Source organism: Molothrus ater, chromosome 6 (assembly GCF_012460135.2).
Source record: "Molothrus ater isolate BHLD 08-10-18 breed brown headed cowbird chromosome 6, BPBGC_Mater_1.1, whole genome shotgun sequence".
Taxonomy (NCBI): Eukaryota; Metazoa; Chordata; class Aves; order Passeriformes; family Icteridae; genus Molothrus; species Molothrus ater.
Window position 1 is genome coordinate 59,615,630 of NC_050483.2, and position 13,005 is coordinate 59,628,634.

At 47.5% G+C, this 13,005-nt stretch overlaps 1 protein-coding gene across 1 annotated transcript; it reads right to left on the reverse strand.

Moving 5' to 3' along the window:
• Positions 1 to 1,180: 1,180 nt before the first annotated feature.
• CGRRF1 (cell growth regulator with ring finger domain 1) lies at positions 1,181 to 11,109 on the reverse strand. Its single transcript, XM_036384915.2, has 6 exons — positions 10,923 to 11,109; positions 7,920 to 8,059; positions 5,972 to 6,149; positions 5,632 to 5,779; positions 2,856 to 2,963; positions 1,181 to 1,997 (listed from the first exon to the last, which is right to left on the reverse strand). The coding sequence occupies exons 1-6, from the start codon at positions 11,024 to 11,026 to the stop codon at positions 1,647 to 1,649; spliced, it is 1,029 nt and encodes a 342-aa protein (XP_036240808.1). The 5' UTR covers positions 11,027 to 11,109; the 3' UTR covers positions 1,181 to 1,646.
• Between the last annotated feature and the right edge of the window lie 1,896 nt (positions 11,110 to 13,005).

Consider the following 13,005-nt stretch of genomic DNA (forward strand, 5'->3'; position numbering starts at 1 on the left):
CTGCAATAACAAACTGCCCAGCCACTGTCCCACATGCTGGGTGAGCTGCTGCTGTGGAAGCTGCTGCTGCCATGGATCAGGCACGGCTCCATCCCCACAGACACCTCAGGGTGTCATTCCTGGTTGATACACAGTGCAAACAGCAGCCTGGTTTGTCCACAAGTTTATCCCCAAGTTGTCGCTGGCCAGGATGGTCACTTTAGGCAGAGCAGATAAATTATCTTACAACCAGGCTGCTGATCACTGGCTGGAAATCTGTGGCTACAGGCATCAATTCTCCACTCCCATCTGTCCTTACAACTAACCATTACTCTTCCCAACAGCACCACCTAAATCTTTTCCTCAGAGGTAATTGCCAGGAGTTCAGAAGCAGGGTCACAACAAACAATGTAAAAAAGAAGGATGGAAAGGTGAACTTGGAATACCTTTGAGTGGGGGAAGATTCCTTCCCTGGTTTGGAGGTGTGCAGCACCTTGGATGTACCCTGGATCTGCAGGAGAGCAGGGCTGAGGATCATGGAGCACAGCTTTCCCTGCCTCAGCCTGAGCAGCTGTCCTGGAACTGGATGTGGAGAAAAGCTGCAAGGGAACAAAAAGGAGGACAGAAAGCAGCTACTCCCCATTTCTACAGGTTCTAAGGAGCATTTTCCCTTATATGAGCAGTTGTGAGACTCAGCCCATTTGTCCTTTCTCAACAGGCATTTTTATTGCTTTTGACAGCACACCACTGGAATGAAAGGAAATAATTTTCTGCTATTCTTTAGCTTCTTCCTTTGTTAGAGCAGGTACATTTCCTGGGACTATTGATAAGGGTAACTGGTTAACTTGTTACTGATCATCCAAGCTGACCATGCAAGTGAAAAGAGTTGGAAATCCCTCAAAGCACCACAAAGCTGCCACCACTCTGGAGAGTGATTAACCAACATTTGCATGGAGAACAAGTTCTTACAGGCACTGCCAACAAGACTGAAAGTCTGTGTCACGAGATGTCATCGCGGGGGCTCAGGCTCGAAAGTGTCATCAACATGCAGTTCAAGAGTCATCAACAAAAACCTTTCCAAAGGGCTTTGGCTGAAGGCCCTCACACACAAATCCTTCAAACCAGCCAGAAACAGTGTCCTGAGCCCCACCTTCAACCCCCCAGCTCCCAACCTTCAGCTACAAAATAAACACACACAGAGTTAATGATGAAGAATATTTACTTTCCTTCATATGGTACATTCTGTAAAGTGCTAAGTTCCTAAATTATACCGAGTTAAAATTATATACAGCTATAGTATTTTAAACACAATAAATATAGAATGAGCCTTGGGCAACTGCACTTGCAAGTTTTATTCTTTTTTTAGTAGACAGCCTAAATTTAGTAGTCAAAATAGCCTCCAATAGTGCTCCAAGAAAATCTAGGAAGCAGTTATAAATAAATTCACATCCTTCAGAGCTATCCTACGCACTTCTCCTGTCCACATTGCACGGGGAAGCAGCGCTCCTGTGAGCATATGGAGCGAGGAAAAATAAGGAAGCTGAAAATTACCCAACAAAAAAAAAGCAAAATCCTACAAGTTAACACTACATATCCTCCCATAAATAGTCTGGCTTCCACATTTAATCTTAGTGCACATAACCCAGGTCTTTTATTTTTAACTCCTGTTAAAAAACTCTTCCAGGAAGAACATCTTGCAAGACACGGGTCGATTCATCCTCATCTTGCTCCTTTTTGCTGCAAAGTGGAAAAGACTCCTGCACGAACTGCCTGCACATTGGGCACTGCTGGAAATACCTGATGCAGCCATCACACAGGCACGTGTGTCTGCAGGGCAGGAGGACCCAGTTCACAGGGCCATTCTGGCACACCACACAGTCTTTGCTGTTTTCTTCCTGCAATTCTGCTTCATCTCCAGCCAGCCCAGCCTTTTCCAGCAGCCCTCTGTCAGTGCTGCTCTCACCAGGGAAGGTATCACTGCAGGAGGGTGCAGGACTATTTGCAGACATGAAGAGTTGCTAAAATACACATAAACACAAATATTTGGGAGTGAACAAACTCTTCCCCAATCTCTGCACACGCACAGGTGCAGTGGAAGTTCTACTGGATCCATTCACTGGTCAAACAGTGCCAGACTCTGTGTGGGTCCTGGCAGCTGCCTGGCCTCCAGTTAAAGGCATTTCAGAAACATGAAATTACATAAAACAGTGGGAAAATATTAAAGAGAAGTCCTCAGACCTTGGTTGTATCAAATCAATGTCATGCATGAAATTTAACAGAAGTGCTCAGGTTTTGAGCAGTTTGGGTTTGTTTCTGGTCCATCAGTCTCTGTGCCTAGAGGGATCCTCTATCTGTTCCTACCAAAATTATACCCACCATCCTGTCAAATCTGCTGCACTCAACCCGTTCTGCTCATGCTCATATTCCAATCCCCTACTCCTTTTTTTGTCTTATTTTACGTGAAGTGCAAATTCTTCTGGGCATGATTCCTAAGCATAGTGCAAGAAAAAGGAATTTTTAAAAAGTAAGTTTCTTCTGAGGCTTTCCTGATTAAAAGAGAATTTTGAAGAAAGGAAATAACAATTCTGGAAAGAAGCATTCAACAGTGATTCTTTTCCTACTGCTTTACTAAGTGGACACTAGGACTCCTAGATTAGAAGCAGTTCATCTCCCTGGGAAATCTTGAATATTTTAATGGAAAATATTTCTGTACAGTAAGTTCCTGTGGCACTACTTAACTGATAAAATAATTTAAACTACCATCCAGTTCTTTGCATGACAATAGAAGTCTTGTACTAATTTAGGCTCCTGAAAGCCTACACAAGCTAAAGTTAACACTGTCATACACATGAAACCAGACTCTGTGCGTGGCTTACCTTCAGGTCATGGTATTGACCTTGAGCCAGGAGGAGATACTGATACAAAATTCGGCAGGAGAGTCTGTAGCTTTCATCAGGAACGTGAATTACAGCCACCATTGCAATCTACAAACAGACAAAAATTCTATGTTTAATAACCTTATCACTCAGGCTGAGGGAATTGGGGGTGTTCACTCCAGAGAAGAGAAAGTTCCAGGGAAACCTCACAGCCCCCTCCAGGGCCTAAAGCGGCTCCAGGAGAGCTGGAGAGGGACTGGGGACAAGGGATGGAGGGACAGGACACAGGGAATAGGTTCCCACTGCCAGAGGACAGGGTTAGATGGGATTTTGGGAAGGAACTCCTGGCTGTGAGGGTGGTGAAGCCCTGGCACAGGGAGCCCAGAGCAGCTGTGGCTGCCCCTGGATCCCTGGAAGTGTCCAAGGCCAGGCTGGACGGGGCTTGGAGCACCCTGGGACAGTGAAAGGTGTCCCTGCCCAAGGCAGGGGATGGGAAATATGATCTTTAAGGTGCCTTCCAACCCATATTATTCCCTGATTCTCTGTTTTGCTTTGGTACAGCTCCTGACCTGCTTAATTCTTTAGACAATCAGGAATTCAACAATGTTGACTTGAAGCACTGATTAAAAAAAAAAAAATTATAGTGGACAAGGGATAAACAGGATGTGGCACAAGAGAGCCCTGGGTGCTCCTTCAGCTTCCCACCCTGCTTCCCCACGGAGCTCTTCTGTGGCCAGTTTATAGCAGAGCCCTGCTCTGGCTGCTCCCACCTCATGGAATTACACCCCAAACTGCAAAGGCACCTGAGCAGTCTTCTCCACTTTCTCCCCCTTCCCTCAGAAACACACAGACTGCAGTTTTCAGACTCCAAAAACCACTAAGAAGTGATTGGCTTGTAATCTGAGCAGGCAAAAGACAAATTTCACTGGAAAGGATTCTGAACCCCCACGGGCTGACTTCAGATAATTCCTCTGGAAATACAAGCACTCCAAGCTTGCATGCTGTGCCTAACAACCCCCACCCTGCCCAAATTACGTAATAGCCTCTAAAAAGCTGGGAAAAAAGAAAGTGAAATTCAATATTATTGTAGTTCCCAGAAGCTGTCAAAAAGAGAAATGAAATATAGAAGCTGTTTTGCTTTAAAAAGAAATTTAAAGGCAAATTAGACTTGCACTTCAAAATCCACACATGGCTAATTAAATACAGAGTTCAAATGTGTACGTACCTACACATATGGATTTATAAGAACTGATTTCACTATTCCTTGGCAAAAGGGTCTTTTTTTTCTAAATCACAGTGCCTGAGATCTAAGCTTCCACTTTAGCCATGACACTCTTCCAGTAATTTCTGTACATTTTATATATGGTCATGCTAATTTTCTGGATCTGGAGGAAAATGATGGCACAAAACCAACTAGGGATGATCTTGCCACAAAACCAGTTTGGATAAAAATCAGATGACCCCCCCCCCCCAGGAAAGAATCACTAAAACACCATCCACAGTGATGGACACCCACACAGACCCCCCCAAACATAATTCAAAATGGTAATATCACACTGGCAAAGATCCATTTCCACATACCATTTCTGTTTTACAAGTTTGTTTCAACAAACCAGACGCAATTCTGACATTTGTCTGGCAAGGAGTTCAGGTGGAGTTACTCCTGACTGGATTTACAGATGTGTTCCTTTCCTCCAAAACCAGAGGAAAAATACCTCCACCACTCTCCTTCCACCCCTTTCTTCTATGTTAAGGCTCAAAAGAGAGCTGTTACAAATTCATGCCCATGCTAATGTCAAATACATTCAAATACTACATTTAGAGTCTCTATAAAAATGTATTAAAACATCTCAAGTGGGGACAGGAGGGAGGAGGGCAGTCCTAAAGTCAGGTGACAAGAAGCCAAGGACAGCCATCACTGGAAAGGGGACAGATTTCTCAGGTACTGCTGTGATTACAGCTTGCAGCTGAATGCATGGAAAAGTGTTCAGTGGATTTAGGCAATTTGCTTCTGAATTCAGTTGTGCTACTGTTCAAGGAGATAATGCAAGCAGATTATCAATCCAATGAAAAGATGGGAGATAAAAGTGTGTCTCAAATCATTCAGAGTTCACCAATTTAGAGTTTAGAAAGGGTATTGAACAGCATGTGGCAAGGCTGAAGCTGCTTTAATAGCAAGAGATTAGCAGGAGACCCTTTTTGAGGAGCTGAGTGTCTCCCATCAGCCTCGAGCCAGACTTTCACCCCTTCCTGGAAGTGTCCTGGAGTTGGCTCCTGTGAGACACAACCATGACACAGACCTGGGGCAGAAAGGTAATTTCTAGGTTTCTAATAGCCAAGTCAGCAATCAGCTCCATATCTGTGCCAGACACTTATTAAAAAAACCCTCCTGCCTTGCCAACAGAATCCAAGAATCTGTTTAAGTGCAAGAGCTCCACCACATGCCCGTGTGATCCCAGAAATCAGAGTAACAGGTTGCTAAACTGCCCCAACCCTCATTCCTCAGGGACATTGGCAGGCTGAAGCTTTGGGGAAATCACAAGCATCTTTTAAATGCTGTAGTGAATAAGTAAAGAGTAAGCAATGTTTCCCCATTGCCTCTTCAAAGACTGAGATTTGGAAGTTAAAGCCTTGAACTGCTTTATTTAAGAAAATAAGAAAGTGAGCGACCAAATTCTAGGGAACAGGAAAGTGAAGCTGCTTTTTTCAAGCCTCTCTCCTGAAACATTCAGACCTTAAACACAGTGGCCCTGAAATATACTCTGATATTACTTACAATATCATATATTTCTCTGTCTTCTTCATCTGCTAACGTCAGCAATGCTACCAAGGGATAGCGAGCTCTAGGCACAGGGCCAAAATCCACAACTTGAGCATCTTCTGGTAACTGACAATATTTCTCTGCCTTGTCATTTTTTTTAATGCTTTGCCTGTGTCAAGGAAAACAATCAGTGGCTGCAATTGCAGACAAACATGATGTTTGCATAAAGAGTATTTCTCATCGTGTTTGTTCATAAATGCATTGTGCCAAAATCTGCAGCGCATTTACCATCCTCAATGCTCCCCGTGCCAAAAAAATCAACATATTTTGTCAAAACAATTCAAAAAAAGGATACAAGTACTGCTGTTTGTAGAGGTATTCGTTGTAGAGAGCATCCTCTAATGCCTGAGGAGTCTTTATTCTGAAGCAGTAGACGTGTTTCTGCAGCGCTTCGTGGAGTTTCTGGACATTGCAGCCCCAGTAGCAGGTAAGGACACAGTCCTCCAGGCAGTCAGGTGTCAGTGTTACACCCCCTTGGAGAAAGAGGAGAGGGATTTCATTAACTCACCACCTGCAGCAATCCTGGAATTGCTAAGTCTAGATGCTTGAAGAGCTACAGGCAGAAAACACCTTCAGTGTCACAGATTTTTATCACAGAACCATAAAATCATAGAATGGTTTGGGTTGGAAGGGACCTTAAACCTCACCTTGTTCTACCCCCTGCCATGTCAGGGACACCTTCCACCATCCCAGGCTGCTCCAAGCCCTGTCCAACCTGGCCTGGAACACTTCCAGGGATCCAGGGGCAGCCACAGCTGCTCTGGGCACCCTGTGCCAGGGCCTGCCCACCCTCCCAGCAGGGAATTCCTTCCCAATCTCCCATCCATCCCTGCCCTCTGGCAGTGGAAGCCATTCCCTGTGTCCTGTCCCTCCATCCCCTTGTCCCAAGTCCCTCTCTGTGCAACCTGTGCCTGGGTTTCACCACCCTCACAGGGAAGGATTTCCTCCCACTATCCCATCTATCCCTGCCCTCTGCCAGTGGGGAGCCATTCCTCCTTGTCCTGTCCCTCCAGGCCCTTGTAAAAGTCTCTTCTAGGCTCCCTTCAGGTACTGAAAGGCTGCAGTTGGGCCGCCCCTAAAATGCTAAACATTATAAAATAACAAAAATTATTTATCATTATAAACAAATCTTCTGACAATTTAGATTCAGCTTAGTGTTTATGGAAGTCAGTGGGTGTGAGGAGATAAAATGGCTGATTAAGCTCACAAAAATATCACATGCATTTTATGAACGGTAAATTTTAACTTCTGGTAACACTTTAGACACTCATTGGCAGATCCAAGAGCACAACCTCAGCCCAAAGTCCATTCCCTCCTGAGATAATGGCAGTAATTAGATCACTCATCTACAAAACTCTGTGCTCTCAAAGAATAAGGCTCTGGATCATGCAGAGGGAGGAGTAAAAGGGCCTCTATGCTCCCCATTCTTTTTTCAAAAACCTGTCAACTTCTAAACACTTCCTGCACAAACAGGAGCAGGAGTGCTCAAAGCTCCTGAAAAATCCCATTTACCTGAATTGTTGGATTTGTTGTTTTGGGGGGGTTATGTTGAGGGAGGGGGGGAAATCTGCTGCAGCCCCTCCTCATGCATTGGAAGGCCCCACATCCGTGTGGGTGGAAGATACTCAGCCTTGCTCACTGCTGCCCAGTGATGCAGAAGGCCATGAATTCCACTTCCTCTCTGGGTGATTTCAGGAATGATAGGGGTGGCTTGAACTCTGATCCAAACAGATATTTAAATGCAGTTTCCATTGGAGAACAGATAGAAAAAAGAGAGTGATGATTTATTTATCTATTTATTAAAAATAGTGCACTTCCAAACACTGCTGAAGATCTGGGCTTAGATTTAAGTGGGTGGCACATATTCCATAATGAATTCTGTACAATTCTACAATTCCATGAAATTTATAGAAACGCCCACAGTGGTTGGTAATTTGCAAATGTTTTAGTTACTTAAAGATCTGTAATAGCAGGAAGTGTTCCATTAATGAGAATTAAAATGTACCTTCATATCCAAACATTTCACTTTTAAAAACACCACATTTATAAACTGTGTAAAAGCTTATTTCTGTTGTAATGGAAGTGTATTTCTGAGAAATTATGATAGAGAAAAAGGATGAGAGCAAAAAGATGATCTTTAAGGTCCCTTCCAACCCAAACCATCCTATGATTCTAGGCAGAAAATGGAAAGTACCAAGTTCAGGAATGAAAATTGACAAAAACCATGTAAGAAATCCACTGACTTGTTACTGAAGCTGCAGCAGGATTATGGATCTCCAACCCAAAAGGATTTTTCACTTGTCTCATCCGTTTTTTCAGTACCCTTGTGCTGGATTCTGTCTCTTCTGAGTTCCTCAGAATAACAGGAACACCCAAACCAAACCTAGGAGACACAAAACAAGAACGAGTGGGTTCAGTGTTAGTGTTGACACATTTGACTTTTTTTTTGGTCAGCTCTAAATAGCAAATAGCAGAACAAAAAGAGGTAGCTTGGCTTTCCAGAATATCTGCTAGGATGCATGGATAATAGATCCTGCCATTTGGACTTCAGCTTTTTGTCAGAAGGCAGGAGTCTGCACAGTGATGCAAGGAATCTTTAAAGGGGGAATATTTTACTCTGGATTTCCACAAAGGGAATAAAATGAATGAGAGTTGTCGGTGCCCTCTAGTGGTAAAGGGCTAGGCCAGAATTCCCTCCCATCGGAGTCCCGCAGAACCGAGCACCATTCCGGCCTCCTCCCGTGACCAGGGACACTTTGCACCAGCCCAGGCTGCTTCAAGCCCCATCCAACGGGGCCTTGAACAATTCCAGGGATGGGGCAGCCACAGCTTCTCTGGGCTGTCTGTGCCCTGCCCTCATCACCATCACAGCCAAGGATTCCTTCCCAATATCCAACTCAAGCTGCTCTCTGTCCGTTTAAAGCCATTCCTTTCATGGAAACATTTGCGTTTGTTCAGTGGCATCATCGAAGGCTCTTGGCCATCGTTGATTTGAGCACAGCTCAAATCAGCTCTCTCTGCCACAACTGAGGGAAAACACCCACAGTGACATCCCTGGGGCTGTTGGGGAGGGAATATCCCAGTTAAACATCTCACAAAGAAGCCAGAGGCAGCAGCTGTTTCTCTTCTTCAATACCCAAACCTTAACAGAGCCCCTCTCTGCAGCCCTGTTTTATACCAGAATCTGCCTGATTGTGGCAGAAAATCCCCGTTCCTTGGAAATTTTCTTCACTGAATGAAAGCAACAGGATTATCCTCATGAAAAGCAGCAAGATAAAAGAGCCTCTGGCACAGTTTTAGCAGCAGCTGAAGGCATGGAGGCCTTTCTGTTCCACAGTCAGGTGTGGTTTTCTGTAAATTTGAAGTGTAGGAAGTGTAGGAATGATACAGTTTTTATTTTATGATCTAACAGTCCAGATCATTAGCTGGTAGAGGAGAACATTCATTTCTTCAGAGCAGTGCTAGCTTAGAAAAAGCAGGAATTTCCAAGGGTTTAGTTGATGAATGAATGTTTCTGCAGAACCAACAGGTGCTGAGCCTTCAGCTCCACCTCACAGGAGCGTTCCCCTCCAGCTAAAAATACAATGCCCAGGTAATCAGGTGATGTAAATTCCACTTCACCCCTGTGCCCAGGGCACCTGTGGGACTGGCTCTGGAAGCTGCCTGTGCATTAACCTACTTGGCCTGTGAGCAGAGCCACAGGTATGCAGAGCTGACACAGGAACAGACACTCCTCCCATCACTGCAAGGCCTGACAAATGAGAACATGAACATTCCTCAACAGCTGGTGTTTTTCAAGCTGACTGACACCAACACAAACACATCATTAAAGAAATGAATGCTGAAAATTACGGGGGAGCCCAAATGCCACTGCAGCAATAGATCAGGTATGCTGTGCTCCGGTGACAACATTTGCATTTACAGTGCTCTGTGTGGCAAATGAAGGATTTGAGTTGTTTTCCTGAGCAAGTTCAGGAGCACCTGAGCTGTAACTGCAGCTGCAGGCACGGGAAAATCCCTTGGAGGCTCCTGGTCATGGCCATGGCACAGGAGAATTCCAAGGGAGCTGCAAATACCTCTGAGCAGTTGCCCACACATTCACCTGCTGCTATGTGCTGAGCTCCTGGCTACCACTCCTCCTTCATTAACAGGCCCTTAATACTCCAGTTTGAAGAAAAAAATGCATTTATTTCCATAAACTGCAATAACACCTAGTGCAGGTGCAACTGGAATCTCTGATCCTGGAAAAACAAAAAGCCTTTGGACAGTCCTCTGTACACCCCGTACCCAAAAGTCACCAGTGCATACATGTTAGGATCTTGTAGCACACATCTATTTCAGACCTTCTCGAGCAGAGGATTGCCAGAATTTACGACAAGTAGATAAATAATGATTAAATTTGCAAAAGGAGCAGTGGTTAGGGATAGACATGATGAAGGTTCATCTAAATCATGGCTTAGTATGATCATTTTTTTAAAGATACCTTTATCACCAGCACTTTGCAGATATTAATGTGGAACCAATGAGAGGAAGTTCAACAACTCCAGTTTTATTGTCACCACAAGCCACACGAGTCTGCTGTAGCCACAATTTCTACATGAAAGATTTTGATTGCCAATCAATGCACTGCTCCTGGCAAGTTCCAGTATTTACATTTACAGCCACTCCTGAGGGTTAGGGACATTAAAGGAGCTGCTTCTGAAAAAGGCAACAGTGGCATTTCTGCGTCATCCTCTCAAACACAATCAGAATCCCTTTCACTCCCCATCCCTCGAGACACTTCAGGAGATCAGCTCACAGATTCACAGAATCCTTCAGGTTGGAAAAGACCCTGGCTGCACCCAGGGAGCTGTGCAGAGTCAGAAGGTCCCCCTGAGCCTCCTTTTCTCCAGGCTGAGCCCCTCCAGCTCCCTCAGCTGCTCCTGGCGCTCCAGACCCTTCCCCAGCTCTGCCCCCTTGCCTCGATTCACACATAGCTCAGTACACACAAACGCATTGTTTGCCAATATTATGAATGATATTACAAAAAGTATTAAGAAAACATTTCGGTATTACTAAAAGAGAAACGAGCTTAACAGAAATACGTATAATTTCTTTTAAAAATTATTTTTATTGCTCGTTTAGAAGCCTAGGAGCGTTTGGGTTGGAAGAGACCGTTCCAAGCCCCTACAGTGGGCCTGGCCTTGCTCCCCCTCAGCACAGCCCAGGCCCCCTCGGCCGAGCCCCACCGGCCCCCGAGCACTGACCAGCCGAGGACGAGCGCGCTGGTGACGAGGAAGCAGACGGACACCAGGGCGATGTAAAACAGCGGCGAATACTCGTACAGCGTAACCAGGAACACGGCAGCCATCGGGCTGGCCGCGCCGCCCTCAGCCTGCGACTGAAGCTGCTGCCCTCAGCGTGCCAGGGACGGGGTGGAGCCATGGCGGCACCGAGTGAAGGCGCTGCCCTCAGCATGCCAGGGACGGGGTGGAGCCATGGCGGCACCGAGTGAAGGCGCTGCCCTCAGCCTGCCAGGGACGGGGTGGAGCCATGGCGGCACCGAGTGAAGCTGCTGCCCTCAGCCTGCCAGGGACGGGGTGGAGCCATGGCGGCTCTGAGTGAAGCTGCTGCCCTCAGCATGCCAGGGACGGGGTGGAGCCATGGCGGCACCGAGTGAAGCTGCTGCCCTCAGCATGCCAGGGACGGGGTGGGGCCATGGCGGCACCGAGTGAAGGCGCTGCCCTCAGCCTGCCAGGGACCGGGTGGAGCCATGGCGGCTCTGAGTGAAGCTGCTGCCCTCAGCCTGCCAGGGACGGGGTGGAGCCATGGCGGCACCGAGTGAAGGCGCTGCCCTCAATGTGCCAGGGACCCGGTGGAGCCATGGCGGCACCGAGTGAAGGCGCTGCCCTCGGCAGATGTGCGGCTCGCCTCGGCCAGCCCAAAGAGCATCCTGCACACCTTGCTGTTCATTCAAATCAGCCTGGTAATTTTCTTCTTGATCATTTTCATGGTCCTCCACATCTCCTTCAAGTCTTTGCACGTCCTCTTGAACCGAAGCCTTCTCTGCTCCATTTCCATCCTGCGCCTTCTGGCCTCTTCTTCAGCTCTCCTGGCTGCTTCTTGCTGCTTCATGGCCGCCCTTCTGCGCCTGAGCCACAGGAACAAAGGCAGGAGGAGCAGCTCAGCAGCAGCCCAGTAGGGCCCCTGCTGCATGGCTGCCGAGGGCAGGGGTCCCCAGGCAGGCTCGGGTGGCTCTGGCGGAGCCTGCTCCAGGTCCTGTTCGCTCAGCTCTGCATCCTCATGCGAACCAATCACCACGGGCCGTGGGAAGTAGAAGAGGAGCAGCACAGTCAGGGCAAGGACTGATTTGAACACCATGGTCTGTCTGCAGGAGGAGAGAGACAAGGGTTTCAGTGGGGCTACCAAGGGAGCTTGTGGGGGCTGAAGTGAGGCCCGGAGGCGCAGGGATGTGAGGGCGGGAAGCAGAGGGCCCCGGGCAGCTGGCAGGCAGCAGGGCCTGTCCCAGTGGGCCAGCAGCAGCCCCGTGCCCTGGCCAAGGCGCCGGCCCCAGGGGGCTGGCCCTGGATGCACGGGGACAATGCAGGACCGGCTGCGGCGCTGGTGCCCCAGCCCTGGCCCAGCCCAGCCCCGCCACGTGCGCACTCACCGCTTGCCCAGGCTGTGCTGGGCCAGCGTTACCTGTGGGGGCCTTTTATAGTGGCCCCCATTGTGACACGCTGCCCCTGATGTCACAGGGGCCAGAGGCATCGCAGCCGGGCCAGCCCCAACATGGGTCCCCAGCCCAGATCAGGGGCTCCCAGTGGGCCCAGCCATGAAAGCCCCAGCACCCAGCAAGTGCAGCCCCTCTGGGAGGGAATGGGCCCCAGGGGCTCCCTTCAGAAAGCAAGCAGAAGCCCCTCTTGCTGACCTCCTGTCAATAGGGAAAACAATATAACCACTAATGTTGAATATGTTGCATAATATCAACTATGAAAGCACCAGAGGTGCTTTTCTCACGGTGCTTTCTGAGTAAGATTCAGGGGGGCTTGCTCATTTTTTTCTTGCTTGACTATTCCTGGATCCAGCCCCTCCAAGACCTCTGTGAAACCTTCCCATTATGAGACAAAAGAGATAAGGAACTTTAGCCAAACCACCTCCTGCCTCCTTCAGATCAAGAAGCAGTAGAGGAGCAGCTCTGGCAGATAATTTGTGTTGCTTTGCACAAGAGTTGAACCCCTGTGTTATTAGGGAATGCTTGCTCCTGTTGTGCCAGAATGTTCGAGCAGGGGTGAGAATCTGGTGTCAAAGTGCATTTATGTGCTCCATGTTGCACAGGACACCTGTGTG